Genomic DNA, 20,999 nt, shown 5'->3' on the forward strand with positions numbered 1-20,999 from the left:
TCTCAAAAACTACCAACAGAAGTGTGGGGAAACTCTTCATGAGTATATCCGGCACTTCTCCCGACAGTGCAACGAGCTGCCCGACATCGCCGACGCCGATGTTATAGGAGCCTTCCTGTCTAGGACCACCTATGAGTCCCTGGTTCATAAGCTAGGACATAAGGGCCCACAAACCACCAAGGAGCTCCTCAATATTGCCACTAGCTATGCCTTGGGCGAGGAGGTGGTCGGAGCAATTTTCGACCGTCCTAAGGGCAAGGCAAAGCGGGATGAGGACACCGGTGAAGGCACCTCCAACCACCCAACAAGAAGAAGAACAAGCAGCGATGCAAGGGCTCGCTCGTGGCCACCGCTGACTGCAAGGGGGGATGAAAGCCCTCTAAGGGTACCCTATACTACTTTGAGAAGCTACTCGAAGGGCCATGCCAGAACCATGCCTTCCCTATCAAGCACCTATACAAGGACTATGCCCTCATGAAGCGGTTCCTATCCAATGGCTCCGATAAGGGGGAGCATAGGAAGGAGCCTAAGCCAGTGGTAGAAGACGCCGAGGGGAAGGATGGTGGCTTTCCTACACTGGATGGCTACCTCATGATCTTTGGGGGTCAACGACCTACAACTCCAAGCGCCACCAAAAAGCTTGCACGCCACGAGGTCTATGCAGCTGAGTCAGCCATGCCTTCCTTCCTCTGATGATCGGAGGCCGCCATCACCTTTGATCGGACCGACCACCCAAAAAGCATCCCATAGCTAGGGAGATACCCGCTCTTGGTCGACCCAATCGTTGACACGAAGCGACTCACCAAGGTGCTGATGGATGGAGATAGCGGCCTCAACATCATGTATGCTGAGACGCTCAATGCCATGGGCATCGACCGATCATGCAACCGGCCAATCAGGGCACCTTTCCATGGCATCATGCCTAGAAAGCAAGCTGCGCCACTCGGGCAGATCGATCTGCCTGTCACCTTCAAGAATCCAACCAATTACAGGATGGAGACCCTTACCTTCAAGGTGGTCTGGTTCCACAAGACCTACCATGCCATCCTAGGATATTCATGCTATGCGAAGTTCATGGTTGTCCCCAACTACACCTATCTGAAGTTGAAGATGTCGTGTCTGTGTGGGGTCATCACCATCGACACCTCCTTCTAGCGCCTACGAGTGCGAGGTCGAGTGCTACAAACATGCCGCGACGATTGTTGCCTCCAAAGAGCTCGTGGCCATTAGGGAGGACATAATCAAAGAAGCACCTAACCCCAAGCGGTTGGCCAGGTCTATCAAGCTTGTGGAGGGCACCAAGGAGGTCGTCGTAGACCCTAGCAGCTCTGAGGGCAAAGTGGTTCGTATCAGCACCATGCTTTTCTCCAAATAGGAAAGCGCGCTCGTTGACTTCCTCTACGCCAACAGAGACATCTTTGCGTGAAGACCCTCGGACATGCTAGGCATTCTGAGAGAAGTCACCGAGCACACCTTGAAGATTAGGCTAGGCTCCAAGCTAGTCAAGCAGCGCCTGTGTCACTTCGAATAGGAGAAACGTAGGGCCATCGGTGAGGAGATTGCAAAGCTTTTGGAGGCTAGATTCATGAAGGAAGTGCATCACCCTGAGTGGTTAGCCAATCCCATTCTTATAAGAAAAAGAGTGGGAAATGGAGAATGTGTGTTGATTACATGAGTCTCAATAAAGTGTGTCCAAAGGATCCATTTCCTTTGCCACGCATAGACCAAGTAGTCGACTCGACCTCAGGGTGTGAAACACTTTGCTTCCTTGATGCATACTCCGGATACCATCAAATCACAATGAAAGAGTTTGACCAGCTCATGACGTCTTTCATCACCCCATCTGGATCGTTCTGCTATGTCACAATGCCGTTCAGTATGAAAAACACGGGGGCTACATATCAGCGTTGTATGCTCAAGTGTTTTGGGGACCTCATCGGGTGAACCATTGAGGCCTACGTAGACGATATCGTGGTCAAGTCCAAACGGGCTGACCAGCTGATAGCCGACCTAGAGCAGACCTTCATGAAACTCTGACCAAACGACATCAAACTCAACCCCAAGAAATGCGTCTTCGGGGTCCTGAGGGGTATGTTGCTGGGTTTTATCATCTTCGAGCGTGACATCAAAGCCAACCCAGAGAAGATCTCAGCCATCACGAGGATGGGCCCGATTCAGAACATAAAGGGGGTACAACATTTTCTAGGGTGCCTCGCCACGCTCAGCCATTTTATCTCATGCCTCGGCAAACGAGGTCTCCCCCTCTATCGGCTTCTGAAGAAAGCTGACCATTTCGAATGGATGCTTGAGGCCTAGGAGGCACTTGACAAGGTCAAGTAGCTCCTGACAAAGGCCCCGATCTTGGTCCCCCTGACCAACGGGGAACCACTCCACCTCTACATCGCAGCCACCATGCAAGTGGTCAGCGTCGCCTTGGTGGTAGACCGGGAAGAGGAGGGACACACCCTCAAAGTACAGCATTCCATGTACTTTGTTACTGAGGTCTTGTCCGATTCCAACACTCGCTATCCCCAAATCCAGAAACTCCTGTACACCATCCTTATCGCCAAGAGGAAGTTACGTCATTACTTCGAGTCACATCCGGTGACGATCATGACGTCCTTCCCCCTCGGCGAGGTTGTCCAAAACTAGGATGCCATAAAAAGGATTGCGAAGTGGGCACTCGAGTTGATGGGTCAGGGTATTTCATATGCCCCTCGGACGACCATCAACTCCCAAATCCTGGCTAACTTCATGGCAGAATGGACCGAGATCCAAATGCCGCTAGCGGCCGTCGACCTGGAGTACTGGACGATGTACTCTGATGGGTCACTGATGAAGAAGGGGGCCAGCATGGGGCTTGTCTTTGTTTCACCCCTTGGAGTGCACATGAAGTACATGGTCCACATCCACTTCCCTGCCTCCAACAACGTGGCCGAATATGAGGCACTCATTAATGGCCTACACATCACTGTTGAGCTAGGCATCCGATGGCTCGATGTCTAGGGCGACTCCCAGCTGGTCATCGACCAGGTCATGAAGGAGTCAAGCTGCCTCAATGCCAAGATGGTTGTGTATTGCCAAGAGGTTCGCCAGCTGGAGGATAAGTTTGACAGTCTTGAGCTCAATCACATTCTGAGGCGGCTCAACAAAGCAGCCGACGCGCTGGCAAAGATGGCATTCGACCGAGAGCCGATGCCGGAGGGCATTTTTGCCAGCGACTAGTACAAGCCCTCGGTCCACCATGAGAAGCCAAAACAAATTGGTGACAGGCCACCGACCCCGGGCTCGAGGGCTAACCAACCCTCAGCTCCCCCTGACCTCGAGGTCATGGAGCTTGACACAGACCCAGTGGCAGAGCCTGACCCTCTTGCTGATTGGAGGACGCCTTATCTCGATTATCTCCTCCGTGAGGTGCTACCGATGGACAAAATGGAGGCTCAGCGGCTCACGCGTCGAGCCAAGTCCTTCGTCGTTATTGAAGGGGAGCTCTACAAGTGAAGCCACACCATGATCCTATAGCGTTGCATCCTCATCGAATAAGGGAAACGGTTGCTAAGAGATATCCATTGTGGGGTCTATAGGCACCATGCCGCACCTAGAACCCTAATCAGAAATGCGTTCCGACAGGGCTTCTATAGGCCGACCATAGTAGCCGACGCTGAACATATTGTGTGCACCTACGAAGGGTGTCAACACTATACTCAGCAGACCCATCTGTCGGCCCAAGCACTCCAAGCGATCCCCATCACGTTGACATTCATAGTCTGGGGGCTCGATATGGTCGGACCTCTCAAGAGAGCACCGGGGGCTATACGCACTTGCTTGTCGCCATAGACAAGTTTACTAATAGAGGCTCGGCCGATCTCCATGATCAAGTCTGAGCAAGCCGTGCTATTCTTCCTTGACATCGTCCATCGCTTTGGAATCCCAAACTCTATTATCGCGGACAACGGCATGCAATTCACTGGGAAAAGTTTCTCCAATTCTGTGATGAATACCACATCCGCGTCGATTAGGCCGCCATGGCGCACCCCCGCATGAACGGGCAGGTCGAGCGCGCGAATGGCATGGTCCTACAAGGCCTCAAGCCTAGGATCTTCAACCGGTTGAACAAGTTTGGTGAACAATAGGTCACGGAGCTCCCCACGGTGCTCTAGAGCCTGAGGATGACCCCCAGCCAGGCCATTGGCTACACACCCTTCTTCATGGTCTACGGTTCCGAGGCTATCCTCCCAACCGACCTTGACTATGGAGCGCTGAGGGTCAGGGCGTACAATAAGCACGGAGCCGAGGAGTCCCTCGAGGATGCCATGGATCAGCTCGATGAGGCACACGACGTTGCCCTCCTCTGCTTGGCTAAGTACCAGCAGGCGTTGCGTCGGTACCACAGCCATCGGCTGTGGGGTCGGGCCTTCAACGTTGGGGACTTGGTACTCCGCCTCGTCCAGAGCAACAAAAACCGTCATAAACTCTCTCCGTCGTGGGAGGGGCAATATGTCGTTGCAGAAGTATTCTGACCCGGAGCCTACAAGCTCACGACCATCGACGACAAGGTCTTCGTCAACGCATGGAACATCGAGCAGTTACGTCGCTTTTACTCTTAGCATATGCATGTACCCATGAAAACTAAGAACGGTGTTTTTGAAATACAAAAATGCTTTTTTTCGCTATCTCATCCTTGATCCTTAGTGACACCTGACCCCAGCAACGGCACGGGGCCGGGCCTCACTCGAGAGCTGATAAGAGTATATCTATTCAGAAACAATCGCTGTGCCCGACCCCTTCTCATGTTAAGATCTAAAAGCGAGAGCTGTGGAAATGAATGCTGAGTAAAGTTGGTCGGACTACAAAGAACCTACGCTCCAGTGGCTACGGCGTTCTTGCTCACATCGCCAACAGTGTCGGGCGTGCCGGCGCTGTGCTGCCTAATCCCCGTACGACTTCTGACAGGAGTACCTATTGACCACGCCACCCGTCGGAACAGAGTGGAGCGTCGCGGCTGGCCGACGACGCCTGCGTATGGCGCCAGTGACAAATAGGGCCGTGACGCGGAGCTGTCCCCATCATCATCTACACAATCGGCGGGACCCGCATAAAGGAGATGAAGGACGCCGCGACCCTGGAGGCCTTCTTCTCCCTCGCTTTTCTCCTTTTCTCTCTCTTTCTCTCTCTGTAACCTGCGCCTTCCCCTTCACCTATAAAAGGGAAAGCATGACGCCCCGTGGGAGACACCAGCACACGTCTGAACGAGCTCAGCAAGACTTAACTCCGTTCGATTTTTTTCACCAGAGACTTGGGACCTTCTCTCTCTATGGCCCGTTTGTAACCCTTACTACAAACTAGTGCCAGTAACACGAGTAGCAGCAGACTGGACGTAGGAACATTTCGCCCGAACCAATATAAATTCTTATGTCCTCCAAACACACCATCCGTACCAGACGCGTCGATACAAATTTATTAGCCGGTGATCCGAAACACCGACACCAGCGCCTGCCACGTCAGCCTGTCAGGGCCCGTGCCCCTACCACGTCATCGCCTTTGCCGCGCCGCCATGCATGGCACAACAACGTTGTTTGGCCACACCATAGCAATAGGCGCGGCCAAAAATATTAGATTTGAAAATAAAAAAACAGTGTCAATTTTAAAAATAGTTTAATAAAAGTATTAAAAAAATTCGCCGGCCAAAGTAATGTCGAGGCTTCCCTCGGTCCCCTGCTGTGCTGATGAGCCTCCACCAGCGACAGCGAACCGCAGAATTTACCTACCGGCCTTCGTCGTGTTTCACGTGCACGCGCCACGCGGCCGTGCTTTGCTGCTCCTGCCAGTTCAGTTCAGCAATGCCAATAGCACAGGCGCGAGTGCCACTGTGCGAGCCTCATGGGCCGAATCCCGATCTACCAGATCCAAACTCGAACAAGGCCTGGTTTAGATTGCAATTTTTTGCAATTTAGATACTGTAGCACATTTCATTTATATTTGACAAACTTTGTTCGATCATGGACTAACTAGGCTCAAAAGATTCGTCTCGTAATTTACAACCAAACTATATAATTAATTATTTTTTTTACTTATATTTAATGCTCTATATATGCGTCCAAAAATTAATATAATGGAGAAAGCGAAAAAACTTGAATTTGGAGGTGATCTAAAGGCCCAAGTGCAAGCACCGAAGCCGTGGAATATGCTGCCTTCGGATTCCTCCTCCCCCAATCAAAATTGTCACTGTCCTATCATGTGGGGTCGTCCCGGGCCGACCCCCATATAGTTCCCCACCAGGCCGCCCACAGATTGACAGCGTCGTCCATTCAGATCGAAGCAGCCAAAGCGGATTCCGCGCTCCGGGGGCGCCATGAAGCTGAAGCTCCTCTCTCCGTGCCTTCTCCTCGCCTTCTTTGCCGCCGCGGTAAGCTCATCGGCCATCCGCTGGTACTGCGCTCGCTCGCGCGCATCCATCTACAATCGTCTCATGATTCGACACATACATACACTCAACAGGCGTACGCGGCGCCGGCGTCGCGCGCGGTGGCGGCCGCCGTCACGACCGCGGGCGCGGGCGCGCTGCAGTCGGCGTCGTCGGACCCGAAGAACCAGTGCGTGTACACGGTGTACGTGCGGACGGGGTCCATCTGGAAGGGCGGCACGGACTCGACGATCGGCGTCACGCTGCTGGGCGCGGACGGCACGGGGATCCGGATCCGGGACCTGGCGGCGTGGGGCGGGCTCATGGGCGCCGGCCACGATTACTACGAGCGCGGCAACCTGGACATCTTCAGCGGCCGGGGGCCCTGCATGAGCCAGGCGCCCTGCGCCATGAACCTCACCTCCGACGGCTCCGGCGCGCACCACGGATGGTACTGCAACTACCTCGAGGTCACGGTCACGGGGCCCCACCTCGGGTGCGCGCAGACGCTCTTCACCGTCGAGCAGTGGCTCGCCACCGACGCCTCGCCCTACCGCCTGTACGCCGTCGTCGACGAGTGCAAGACGAAGCGGCGGCGGCAGGAGACACACCGCTCGCCGGCCGGCGAGCCCGAGCCCACCGTGACCGCGCTCTAATGGGGAGGCTATAGCTCCTGCCTGTGCCATGCCCGACCAATCCCATCGGATTACGTCCATCTTGTGGAGACGCTGTGTGATTGCGCGATTGATTTCGCTGCCCTGTTTTTGTACGAGGAGGTTCTAGTACGTACGGGGAGAATAAAAACAGCGTTTCTTTCTTCAAGCTCGCGTTTCTGTTGCTGCTGTCCAAGACTCCAAGCCTTCAAGGTCTATCCCATCCCTATCTGAGTTTGACTCAGCTGGTGGGGTGCGGTAAGTTTGGTTATGCGTCTGCATCAGCTCATTGGCCTCTGGATACGGTCACTTGCCACTTGGCATTGATTTCTCCGTGCCTAGCTAGCGTTGATTTGTGATTGCGAAGGCCGTGTCGGCAGACCATGTGTCCATGTACACAGCCTTTGCTTCGGCGCTCGATCAGGACTACTAGTTGACAATAAGGCGCCGTTGGTTTTTATAATCTGTCTTTTTCAACTTTTTTTTATTAAAATAGTTTTTTTTTTCTCATAATAAATCGGTTAAAATAGTGTTTTGGTTTGTTTTTTCAGTCAAATGAACGATGCCTAAATTAGCTATTTTTCTACGTTTGTCTCGGCCACCCTTCTATCGATCGAATCATAATGTCAGCATGTTCGCTGGTTGATTTCTTGGCTGGTTTGGGCTGGCTGGTGCTGGTTTGTTGTGAGAGGAAAATACTGTTGGCTGGCTGGTTTGGGCTGGCTGAAACCAACAAGCGAACAGGGTGTGTGTCAGGTTAACAGAAATCACGTAGCCTACACTCTTTACCCTGGACCGGCCAAATAAAAAACGACAATGAAAGGACACGGGCGTCCGTCCGATCACGTGTCGGCACTCCGCCTCGCCGTTTCAGTGCACGTCCGCACTCCGTCTTGCTGCTTCAGTCTGTTTAAAAAAAAAACATCACCGCTCGTCTCCTCTAGCGCGGGGCTGCTCGCCGTAGGCAACGCACCCGCACATCATGGCCTTCTTTAGTATCGCACCCGCATCCATCCCACGCTGCTCCGCGCCCCCATTATCCGGGGGGGGGGGGGGGGGGAGGCAGGGAAAGCCTGCGCGTGCGCCTCCATCCACCTTGTCCATCAGCATCAGCAGGAAGGGGAGGCCTGCGCCTGGGTGTACGCTGGGCCATTGACGTCCACCTGACCAGCGTATGTTTCTAAGTGTTTCACAGGTATGTTGCAAGTATTTCATATGGATGTTGCACAAGTAGATTGAGGATTTGCATATGTTGCAATCGCTATACACGTATGTTGCAAGCTTCTGTTCTGAATGTTTCATCTGTTTTCTCAAATGTATGTTGCAAGTGTGTTTATTTGGACGTTGCATATGTTTCACATATGTTGCAAGCGTGTTTATCTAGATGTTACATATGTTTTGTAATGACTTTTCAAGTGTTTTTCATATGTTTTTGCAAGTGTTTCAGACACATGTTTTAAGTATTTCATCTGTCTCCAGATATATGCTGCAAATATTTCAATTGGATGTTTCAAAAGTAGATCAGATGTTGCATATGTGACATGTTGCAATGGCGCCTGTGGCTGACAGACAGTGGTCTGCCGGAGGGCTTTGGCTCGTACCTCGCGCCTTTCTTGCGCGACGCGCCTTGCCCTCTCCTCTCCGTCCCCTCCCTTCCATTCCATCCGTCTCGCCGTGGCAGTTCGAGCTCGGCAGGGAAACCCTACCGGTGGTGGCCCCGGGTGGGCCGAAGGCGGGGGCGATGCCTGTGAGGTGGCCCCGTAGCAAGCTGAGATCCACGTCATCCGCTCGGTGCGTGCGGAAAACAGAACAGCCGCGGCGTGTCTATCCGAACGTCCAGGTGCTAGTTGTACCGATTTTTTTATAAAAAAAAACAGGAAAGGGAAGCAGAGGCGCACGCGCGGGTAACCCCCACTAGTTTCAGCCTCAGGGCGTACCGGGGCATCGAGAACCACGCGGAAGCGAAGCTCAACGGCGAGCATGATGTTGTACGGTCGTGATTCTGGGCGACGAGCACGACGAGAAAAAAAAAAGAAATGATGATCATAGACATCCGGTAAGGTGGTAATAAAGGGGGAAAAAAGAGGATGATAGATTGGGCTGACTTATACCGTAATAATGTTTCACTGTTGCCTGTCGGCCTGTTAACCTGCTTCAAAAAAAGAGAAAAAACGGCCCAGACGTAAGTGGGCCAGATGAGACAAGAATGAGGACAACATTAAGAGATCGGCCCATGAACCACCTTGTTAACAGTTTTTTTTTTCTGTACAGGTGCACGAAGTGCCGAACCTCAAAATTATCTTGGCTGTAAAATTGGCTGAAACTAATCCAGTATATATAGCTGCCAATCATTTAGAAATTATGTTATTTTTTTCCCTACACTTTGTGCATGCCGTTCATCTGGGTTCGGACTTCGAAGTATGAACTCTAACTGGATGACGCTCTTCACACTTCACAGGCTATTTGATACTAGCTTGGAAAGACATGTGTCAGTGCTTCGGTGGGGCCAGCTCGTTAATCGTTTAGGAAAAAGGGTGTCTATATTTGATGTGATTCGAAATTTAACAGTTTGAAGTCGACGAGTTGCAATTGCAACACGAAAATCTAAACATCCACTAATAACTTTCTGCAACATTTGATCCTAGCGCTCATTGTCATCTTATTCTTTCTGAGAGAGAGAAAAAAAAACTATCGCAGACACTAGTGTTTATGTATCATGTTTAATTCCTATGTAGCACCCAATATGTCGACTTAAGCAAAATGTAAACTAAATTCACCTGAAATACACTAAAATCATTTATATTTGCTAACCATACACCAACAACAAATCATTAGCTAGGTACTCTCTCCGTCATGAAATATAGTGTATCTTGGCATAATATTTTTAGAAAAAAGGAATTTTTATTCCAGTCTCTGCAAGAGTTTTACACACAACCAATTCTTATTACAAATCCAACCTCTTACTGTTTTTTAAGCTCTCAAAAAGCAAAAGCAAACAAAGGAAAATTGATTAAACGCTAAGCGCTAAGCCTTTTCAGGGACGACCATCCATGCTTAGCGAAAATTTCCATAGCGGCAGTCCCCATCATGCGACATGCCCACTTCAGAAAAGGTTTGTCGTTCTTTTGCATGGCGTTCCAAAAATGGGTCCAATAAGTTGCCCTAAAAATAACATGCAAATAAGAGTATAGTCATTTTTTATTAAAAATCCCTTCGTTTCTAAATAGCCAAATAGACCACAAGATTGCACTTGCCCCCATACAAATTAGAGAGCCCAAGGGTTGGTTTGTTTGTACATCCCACACCCTAAATAAGTCGGTTACGTCTTTTGATGGTTTGAGATTAAAAGCCACTTGGCAGACTCTCCAAACAAATCTAGGCACATGACAACCAAAGAACAAATGCAGGATAGTTTCCTTATTGTCACAAAAACAACATCGGTCGTCTCCTTTTCATTTTCTTTTTTTTTAAATGGTCTTTGGTTAAAATTACCCCTTTTATCAAGAACCAAATAAATATCTTAATTTTAAGTGGCAATTTTAACTTCTATAACAACTTGTTTAAAGGCATAGCAATTTGATTAATTAAGTGTTTATAGTACCTGTCGGTGGGCATCTACAGCCTATTCGTTTGGATGTGGCTTGTCGTAAATGATCGTAAATTTCCAGCCGGAATAGTATTTTTCTCTCACACAAACCAGCCAACAGTACTTCTTCACGAACCAGCAACGATATGAACCAGCCAACCGAACAGGCTGCTAATACCCATGTCCAAATCCACATCCACATCAAACGGGTCGGGTATGGGGAGAAATTATTTTACCCATTAGAAACGGGTAGGTTATGGGTATTATCCACTACTAAGAGGATAAGGGGAGGGTATCATCCGTTTTACCCGTGATCTCGGCCGTGATGGCGCGCACGCGGCGTCCGCGCCTCCGCGGTGCGTGCGTCCGCGTCCAACTGCTTCGCGGACTTCCGCCGCCCGGGGGCGATCGAGGGCACTGCGGGTGCGCGACCGCCTGGCGCTGTCCTACTGCGTGGTGCTGCTGGGCACGGCGACGCCCGAGCTGTCGGCGCCTCGGCGGGGAACCGCACCGGCGGCACCGTGGAGGAGTTCGAATCCGAGCCTGTGGCGGGGGTCCAGATCGTGCTGTCAGCGCCGGGGCGTGGCTGGTGGAGAGGCAGCGCCGCTGGAGGGCTACGGACGCGTGCGATGCGGGTTCCCGTCGTGGGTGTCGGCGGCGGACCGGAGTTGGCAGCAGCTGCAGGTGGTCTCGGTCCCGTACTTGGTGGTGGCCAAACGGGAGCGACGGCATGTGGAGGACGATGATCAAGCCCAGCCGAAACGTCCTCGACTCCGTAGTCCGTACGTAAGCTTGTCTGCTCGTTTCCTCATCGCCGGCGGGTCTTGTATGCGTATCTGTTTTTGAGTTTCGACGATCGGACGAGTGACGACGATCTGCCCTCGATGGATGCATCAAGATTACCAGCGAAGCTATCGTGGGCATCCGGGGCTACAGGACGTCCGTTCTTTGCACGGCGGCTGTGCCCAGCCTGCACCTTTAGTCCCGGTAAAGAGGCCTTCCGGTCTGGCCATGTGCCGGGAGGCCTCTTTAGTTTTGGTTGGTCTTATCAACCGGGATTAAAGGTTTCCTTTTTTTGTTTCTATTTTCGATTGATGATTCGTTTTGGTTTTCGAATATGTATTCTACGCTGTTAGTAATATACGTATTCTACACATTTATAATGTTCGAACATTTTGTACAAACTAAAGTATAAAACTAACATATATATTACATGCATATACATATATTATACGTTATTTTATGTACATAATATATATATATATATATATATATATATTACAAATAAAGCTTGTATTGTATATTCTATTATATCCTTGGGATAATAAATTCACACCATTTAGTTTGGCTTCCATGTTTTGTTGACGTTATTGTAGAACTCGTCGGCGGGGTTGAGGACCTGGTCATTAAGAAATCCTGCTATGGTCTCTTGAATTGCTTTCAGTTGGTCACGTCGTGTGACTTTTTCCTTCAACCATAGAGTCTTCAATAAAAGTTAAAGGAAAAGTATTAATATATATATATATATATATATATATATATATATATATATATATATATATATATATATATATATATATATATATATATATGTGTGTGTGTTGGTCACGTGATTACTTATATATATATATGAGCAACAAAAGAAATTGTGAATATATAAATATATTTATATAACGTACTTTGAGGATCTCTTCAGGGGTTCTTTTTGCGTACGCCATGATAAACTCGCAAACATAGTATCCGCAGTAGTTGTTTTCCTGTTCTTGCCTCAGAACCCACTTTTACGAGAAATATATATATATATATATATAGGGAGAGGCTATTCAGTAGCCGGCTACAAAATAAGTTATTCTGTAGCCACCTCCATTTACTATAATTTTATATACTAATTTATCATAATATAAATACATATTTACGATAGTTGGGTTACTATAACACATGGGGATATTTACCATAACGTTATATTAAACCACTTAGTAAGGAGTTACTATAATCTCGTAAAATAACATAGTAATTATCGTAACTCAAAGTGGCTACAGAATAAGTTATTCTGTAGCCAGCTACAGGATAGTAGTTATATATATATATATATATATATATATATATATATATATATATATATATATATATAGTACTTACTTTGTGTGCGATTACATCCAGTGGCACTTTGCAATGTTTCATGTGGTGTTCCTCATTGAAACTTTTCCAAACACCCCCAATAAAATAAAAAATTAATTTAGCCTTTAATAATTGTTGCAGTTAAGAGATCGGGGTATATATAGTTGCTAGAGAGACCAAATTACTCTTAGATAATATCTATCATGTCTTGGTACTGTGTTTGCTCTTTTCTTAACGAGTCTAAGATGCTCAACCGACTATTGGCCATATCGATGACCATCAATATCATGTGATTGCTGCATATGTTTTTATACACAAATATGATCGACATTAACTAGAGTCAACATATATATATATATAGAACTACTATCCTATAGCTGGATATAAAATAACTTATTCTGTAGCCACTTTGAGTTACAATAATTACTATGTTAATTTACGAGATTATAGTAACTCCTTACAAAGTAGTTTACTATAACATTATGGTAAATATCTTCATATGTTATAGTAACCCAACTATCGTAAATATGTATTGACATTATGGTAAATTAGTATATAAAATTATGGTAAATGGAGGTGGCTACAGAATAACTTATTTTGTAGCCGGCTACTGAATAGCCTCTCCCTATATATATATATATTTATAGCTTAGCTAGTAAGCAAATAATTAAACAAATGTCCATATGATCGATATTAATTATTTAACACTCACTTGAAGTTATAGGGGAAGAGTATGTTCTTATTTTATTGGTTCACTAAGAACCTCATTAGATTTTTCTCGAGTTCAGCTTTCTATTGAGGCGGGGGGTTATGGTGTTTAAATACGATATTTGGATCAATGAAACCAACATCATTATCATTTCTCTTTTTGAGTTATGTCATCTTATATCTGCATATATAAAAATATAGTGTGATGATATATAATTTATATATATACATGTAGCTTTATATATATACACTTTAATAGTAAAAAATAATCACACTTACAGACAATAGCAGCTAATGAGACTTTTGTCGAGAGAATCCAGGTGGCATAGTTGGTGTAATTCTACAAACTCAGCATATATAACGTCATCGCCACGGAAGTAATATTGGTTTCTAACTCTGATAGGAACAAAGGCCTCTCCCTGTTCACACGCCGCCATGTACCACTTGTTTAGCAGGTACATTTGCGTACCCAGTTCACCTAAGGCCTCAGGGTTGTATAGACTCTTTCCATGTTCAAATTTCTTCCAAGGATCCACTTTCAGAGCAGATGGTCCTTCAGCGAGCACTTGGGCAAGGTCCAAACTAGTTTCCTCGTAAAACCGAGCCAGCTCCTCAAAATCAACGTCTAAGTCTAAGTTCGAACCATATTCATCACGAACGACAAGATGGGGGACTGATTGTTGCGATTGTTGTCCGAGTTGTGCAACACATTTCCCTAGTCTAGTCTTTTTCTGCGCCGCCTCAAATGACTTGGTGAGAGAGCGGTCGTAGTCCGATTTTGGCAGGGTCTTTTGACATTCCCGCTTTTTCTGGTCCACCTTCTTTCTTAGAAGATCTGGAGGTAGGTAGAAGTACGGTTTCTTTGGGTTCTCCCTCACTCCTCGTTGCTTTTTCACTTTTTCGAAGAAACTGTCCACATCTTTTTGTACTGCAACATTTAATTCCTTTTCACTTTTCTCATAAGATAGTTTTTGGGGAATAACTAGATTAGATGTGGCTTTCTTCTTTGTCGGCTGGTGGGCCAACGGCTTCGTTTGCGGGGCGAACCTCTTAGGAGCTGGCTTCTTCTTAGTCATCAAGGGAGGCGGGGAAGACGTTAGAGACCTCTTTGGAGGTGGCAGTGGTGGCGGCGTTGCCACCTGATTTCTCGGAGCACTATGATGATATGGAGATTGGATAATTGGACTTAGGTTGGCGGAGACCCTGCTGTGTGAGTACAAAAAAGAATAATTAGGTATAAGAAATTGTTATTTTTAATCATGCATGTCAATAGAAAATTAGTAAAAAAATTGTGTTCACTTTTGTCCGCACCTATTGTCTGGCAATTGAGGAAGCGACGGTGGACTAGAGACCCCTGGAATAATGATGTAGCGCTTGCGCCATAGTATAAATGTCTTCTCTACTTCTCCTAGAGTCTTCTCCCCATCACCTCTTGGAATGTCAAGAGCCAGATCACTAAAACCTTTGTTAACTCTATCCACTGAGACGCTAACATATCCAGGTGGTATTATTGCCCCATGGATTCTTGGTGTCTTAGTAGAATCTGGAGGAGAAAAAACACCGAGAGCCACCATGATTGTGGCATTCTCTTTTGGAATATGTAGCTCACATGATGTAAACGGTGCAGTGATGTCATCCACAGGGAAACGTAGCATTACGTCATCTTGATTTGGCAACTCCGTGGAAGCGCAGCTGCTTTTCAACTAATCAGGGGGCTAATATTAATGTTGATTCCTGCATCTGACGCCTGCCTTTGGGCACTTATTGCTATTTGCACTTGCTTTATTATTTCGTCTTGCATTCTAGCTTGCATGTTTTTTTCGCGCTCTTGTGCTTAAAGCAACGCCTCCTGTGACTCACGAACATATTCCTCCAACCTACTGATCCACGCTGCTTCCTCATCATTCCTTCTCTACCGGCTTCTGTAGGTATCTCTATCGTTAGGGAAACCATGCTCCCAAGAAATGTTCCGTCCTAAACCTCTTGTTCAGCCACTGTGTTCAGCAGTTTCGATGGCATACGTCAGTTCATCCTTCTCTCTATTGGGTCTGAACGTACCAATAGCTTTAGCTTGTAGAGCATAAGATAATCTTTGTGTTGCTCTTTTGAGTTTTGGGCCATGAACCAGCTTCCCGGTCTCTAGGTCCAGTCTTCCCCCATGAGCGAAAACCAATTCTTCGTGCGTTTGGGCCAATTGAGTGATTCTGGTGTGATACCCTTGGCAAGAATGTTCGCTTCCATTTTTTTCCCACGTGGGAATGGTAGTCGCATAGCCACCGGATCCCATGCCATGGTGGTATACCTTCTGTCGGGCATTCTCTTGATTCCTTCTCACCCGTTCCTCATCCTCTTCCGATGTCTTGTACTGTACAAAATCATTCCAGTAGGGCCTCAACTTCGTGAGCGGACCACTAGTATTGAAATTCGGCGTTAGGTTCTTCTTGACGTATTTGGTGTATAGGGATTTCTTCCAAGTCTGGAATTGTGTGGCCATCTTCTTCATAGCCCATTTTCGAACTAGCTCCTTCAATTCATTATCGTTGATATCATCATAATCATCCGCTTGCAACGTAAAATGTTGAAGGATATCATCCCAAATTAATTTCTTATCAAGATCTGAGACAAAACTAACATGAGGCTCGTTGATCTTTTGCTTCCATTCATGGGCACTGATCGGAAGTCTGTCCCTTACAAGGTACCCACAGTGTTGCACGAATTTCCTTGCATGTGGACCAAGTGGTTCGCCTGTCTCGATATTGAATTCCGATATTATGTAGCGCCCCTCCAATGGCTTTTTTGGGCCTTGAATATTTTTGCTTTTCGCCGTTGTGGTCGTCGATCTAGAGGGCTACGTATAAAAAAGAATAAATAAATATCATGTGTACACATAATAGATGATAGATATTAAAAAATATATATACAATATTCAAATATATATATAAATATATATACCTCGTCAGTATTTTCTTGCACAATATTTTCTTGGTTTTCTTCAAGAGCCAGGTATTGACTCCCGTCATCTACATCCTGCTGGTCACCATCGACAAATTGAGTGCCGGTGTTGATAATATTCATCATTTCTTCATCCATGTTGTCTCTCAGGGTAGCCATCTAGCTTTTACTCCACTAGATATATCTATAAAAAATAAAACATGTTTCAATAAATAACCATCCGTACTAGTTGACCTTGCTTATGTGATCATCTCGGCAAGCATTTCTCTATCGGACGGCACCGTACTTGGCCAAGGAAGAGCTCCGATTCTACGAGGAAGGGAACACAGTCTTCCACGACCGTTGTCGCTCTCCCTCGTACAATCAAAACTCCTCCTTGACGTCTGTTACCGCTCGACAGAGAACATGCTCGCCGAGATGAACATGGTCCGCAATTTCAACTAATACAGATGTTCCCACTTTGATATGTTGAATTATTGGCACTTATTTATGTTAATTGTTAAACAATTTCAATTTATGCATAAATTCTATGAATTTATGAAATCATGCTCAAATATGTGTTCTATATTTGCTACATATTATAAATTAGAACTGTATGGTGTTATACAAGCCAAATATTAGGCTTGAGGAGTTTAGGTTGTTAACAAAATGAACAACCTATCATGCAGGCTCAAAAATACTAGATCATAGTTCAATTGGTTAGAATCTTGGTGGTGAAACATGTCCATATAGTTTGAGTCTCAGCATGAATGCTAGTATTTGTGGTTAATTATTTTTTAATGGTAAACAACATACCCAACAACGAGATAACTTTGGTTCTTTCGTTAATTTTAAGACATGTTAGCTTAGCACCTTGGAGGTACTAAGATATGGTTTCTATGTACTTATTCATCGGACGTGTGCAGTTATATACATACAGTTGTCTGCGTTTATACCGTTCTTTAAAAAACAACACAAACTAAGAATGCAACTGCTCGGGCTCCGATTCTATGAACGAAGTGCACAAGACAGCAACGCAACCGCAGAACCATGACTGACAGAGCTGAACGACGACTGACGCCTGCCTGGCGCTCTCGATGGAAATGAGCCGCACCGTTGGGCACCGCAACTGCGTGGAGTCGGCAGCACGAGTTCTCCACCGTCCCGCACGTCGCGTTTTACATAAACTCAAACACGCTCAAACATACAATGCTACTGATAAGCACATACAAGAGAAACTAATTACAAGGCTCGATTGTGCTCTGGTGAGGCAGTGTGCGTGGGGAAGGCTCGGGCGAGCTTCGGTGATGCAGCGCGGGGAAGGCTCGGTCGCGCTTCGGTGAGGCAGCGCGCGCGGGGAAGGCTCGGGCGAGCTCCGGTGAGGCAGCGCGGGGAAGGCTCGGCCGCCCTCCAGTGTGGCAGCGCACGCAGGGAAGGCTCGGGCGAGCTCTGGTGAGGCAGCGCAGTGAAGGCTCGGCGCACTCCGGTGAGCACGAGCGAGGTGGGGGCCGGGGACGAGGACGGCACGTGCTCTAGTGAGGATGAGTGAGGCGCGCTGGCCGGCCAGAGAAGAAGCGCGCTGGCCAGCCGGAGAAGAGGCGCGCTGACGAGGCGAGGCTAGGGTGGTCGCCTGGGAGTGGCGGCACTACTGGATCGATCTGGTGGAGAAGATGAGGCGACGACGTGGCAGAGACAGAGAGGAAGAGAACTAGGGCATGGTTTATAAAGGGATACCTTTAGTCCCAGTTGGAGCTACCAACCGGGACTAAAGACTCTTTAGTCCTGGGCTATTATTAGAACCAGGACTAAAGGTCTGAGCTTTAGTCCCGGGTGTACCCACGACCCGGGAGTAAAGGGCATTTGGACGGGCCACGAAAACTGTAGCTCTACCTTTAGTCCCGGGTGGTTGATCCACCCGGGAGTAAAGGGGGATATGTCCCGGCTAGTGGATACACCCGGGACTGAAGCTCCACCTTTAGTCCTGGGTGGTTGATCCACCCAGGAGTAAAGGGGGTGCTGTAGTTGGCTTTCTCCAATTACCATAAGTTTTTTCCTTTTTTATATATTTCTTTTATATAAATATGCAGAGAGTTATTAATTGCCTAATAAATAAAATATTATCCAAAAAAATTATAAAAAAATTCTTGGACATGGTTTTGCATTATTATACGCAATAAAAATTTGTAAACTAAACTCTTTTATTTTACTGTATAAATATTTGACATAGTGTAAATAATAATTACAATTTACACCATGCAAAAATATACTACTTAATTAAAATCATTAAAACTATTGTTTTTCTATAGGAAATTAGTTTTCACATCTTATTAGCGTTCATCATTTAGTTTTTCATCACACATTCTCCACGGGAAATCCACCGTCTAGCAGAAAATTCATTTAAACCGTAGAAAATATGAAAACACGACAAAAAAAATCTGAAGTCACAATTATTATATAATAGGTCTAATACATCACTATATATATCAAGCGGGCACAGTAGTGAACTTCTTCTTAACATATATCCCTTGGTTATGATCGCGCCGTAACCATGGAGTGTCCTCATCATTTAGCTGGATGCTTAGGTCTTTGTTCACTACGAAGGGTGGAATTCGGTCATCATTTTCATAATCTTCTGATATGTCTGACTTGTCTTCAATTCCGACGATGTTTCTTCTCCCTGAAAGAACTATGTGGCGCTTTGGCTCATTGATTGGGTCGTTGTTGTTTTTCTCACTCATCGATTTTGTAGCCATGTCCTTGACATAGAACACCTGATTCACATCCCTGGCAAGGACGAATGGTTCGTCTTTGTACCCAATATTGTTGAGGTCCATGGTTGTCATTCCATACTAGTTGTCGATTGCTACCCTGCCTCCAGTCGCCTTTACCCATTGGCACTTGAACAAAGGTACCTTAAAAGTTGGTGCATAGTTTAGTTCCCATATCTCCTCTATGCGGCCATAATATATTTGCTTATTTCCATTAGGGTCGGTGGCATCTATGCGGACACCACTGTTTTGGTTGGTGCTCCTTTTATCTTGGGTTACTGTGTAAAATGTATTCCCATTTATCTCGTACCCTTTGTATGTGAGGATATGCCACGATGGCTACCTAGCCAACAAATAAAGTTGCTCATCAATACTCTCATCACCCTGACATTCTTTTCGCAACCAGTCGCTAAAAGTTTCCATGTGCTGATGCGTAATCCAAGCATCAGACTTCCCTTGAAACTCGGATCGGAGCAACTCTTTATGTGTCTCGATATACGGATCCACCAAACAGGAGTTTTGCAGAACTGTGTAGTAATTGTCCTGCATACCAATATATGGTTTCTTCCCTAGTGTCCCCTTTCCACTTAGTCTCCCCTCGTGTCGCGATTCAGGAACACCAATCGGATCAAGGTCGGGAATAAAGTCAACACAAAACTCAATGACCTCCTCTGTTCTATAGCCCTTGGTGATGCTTCCTCTGGTCGAGCACGGTTGTGAACATATTTCTTTAGGACTCCCATGAACCTCTCAAAGGGGAACATGTTGTGCAGGAACACAGGACCAAGAATGCTAATCTCCTTGACCAGGTGAACTAGGAGGTGTGTCATGATATTAAAGAAGGAAGGAGGGAACATCAACTCAAAGCTGACAAGATATTGAACCACATCATTCTGTAGTTTAGCTAGATCCATTGGATTGATTGCCTTCTAAGAAATTGCATTTAGGAATGCACATAGCTTCACGGTGGCTAGACATACATTTGGAGGTAGAATTCCTCTTAATGCAATGGGAAGCAATTGTGTCATGAGCACGTGACAGTCATGGGACTTTAAGTTCAGGAATTTCTTCTCTGGCACATTTATTATACCCTTTATATTCAAGGAGATTCCAGATGGTACCTTGATGCTTGCTAGGCATTCAAACATGCTTTCCTTCTCTTCTTTGCTAAGAGTGTAGCTGGTAGGACTTAAGTAATGACGTCCATCATCTGTCTTCTTTGGATGTAGGTTGTCTCGTTCTTTCAAACACCACAGGTCCTGTCATGCTTCAAGTGTATCTTTAGGCTTCCCATACACACCCATGAAGCCTAGCAAGTTCACACAAAGATTCTTCATCAGGTGCATCACGTCGATCGTGCTATGGACCTCTAGGACTTGCCAATAGAGTAGCTCCCAAAATATGGACTTCTTCTTCCATATGGGTGCGTGACCATCGGCATCGTTCGAAACAGGTTCGTTGCCATGTGCCTTTCCAAATACTACTTTCACATCCTTGACCATATTGAGTACATCCTCACTAGTTCGGTTGTCCGGCTTGGTCTGGTGGTCTGCCTTACCTTTAAAATGCTTGCATTTCTTTCTTAGGGGGTGATTCATAGGAAGAAATCGATGATGGCTAAGGTACACGACCTTTCGATATTTTTTCAAGAATATACCTTTAATGTCATCGAAACAGTGCATGCACGCATTTTATCCCTTGTTTGATTGTCCTAAAAGATTACTTAGAGTAGGCCAATCATTGATTGTTACAAACAACAATGCTCGCAGGTCAAAGTGCTCCTGTTTGTGCTCATCCCACACACGTACACCTAGTCTGTTCCACAAAAATAG

The 20,999-nt window shown here is 46.5% G+C and overlaps 1 protein-coding gene across 1 annotated transcript; it reads left to right on the forward strand.

The window, feature by feature from the left end:
- The first annotated feature begins 6,247 nt into the window (after window positions 1–6,247).
- On the forward strand, window positions 6,248–7,225 carry LOC136493083 (PLAT domain-containing protein 3-like). Its single transcript, XM_066489126.1, has 2 exons — window positions 6,248–6,406; window positions 6,499–7,225. Exons 1-2 carry the CDS (start codon window positions 6,353–6,355, stop codon window positions 7,057–7,059), a joined length of 615 nt encoding a protein of 204 aa, XP_066345223.1. The 5' UTR covers window positions 6,248–6,352; the 3' UTR covers window positions 7,060–7,225.
- The last annotated feature ends 13,774 nt before the right edge of the window (window positions 7,226–20,999 follow it).

This window comes from Miscanthus floridulus, chromosome 11 (assembly GCF_019320115.1).
Source record: "Miscanthus floridulus cultivar M001 chromosome 11, ASM1932011v1, whole genome shotgun sequence".
In the NCBI taxonomy this organism is placed as follows: Eukaryota; Viridiplantae; Streptophyta; class Magnoliopsida; order Poales; family Poaceae; genus Miscanthus; species Miscanthus floridulus.

Excerpts from the sequence above, each read along its gene's own strand:
- LOC136493083 (XM_066489126.1), top strand. The coding sequence starts at position 6,353 with ATGAAGCTGAAGCTCCTCTCTCCGTGCCTTCTCCTCGCCTTCTTTGCC. Across the intron at positions 6,407-6,498 it reads TCGCCTTCTTTGCCGCCGCG|GCGTACGCGGCGCCGGCGTC; the intron begins GTAAGCTCATCG and ends TACACTCAACAG.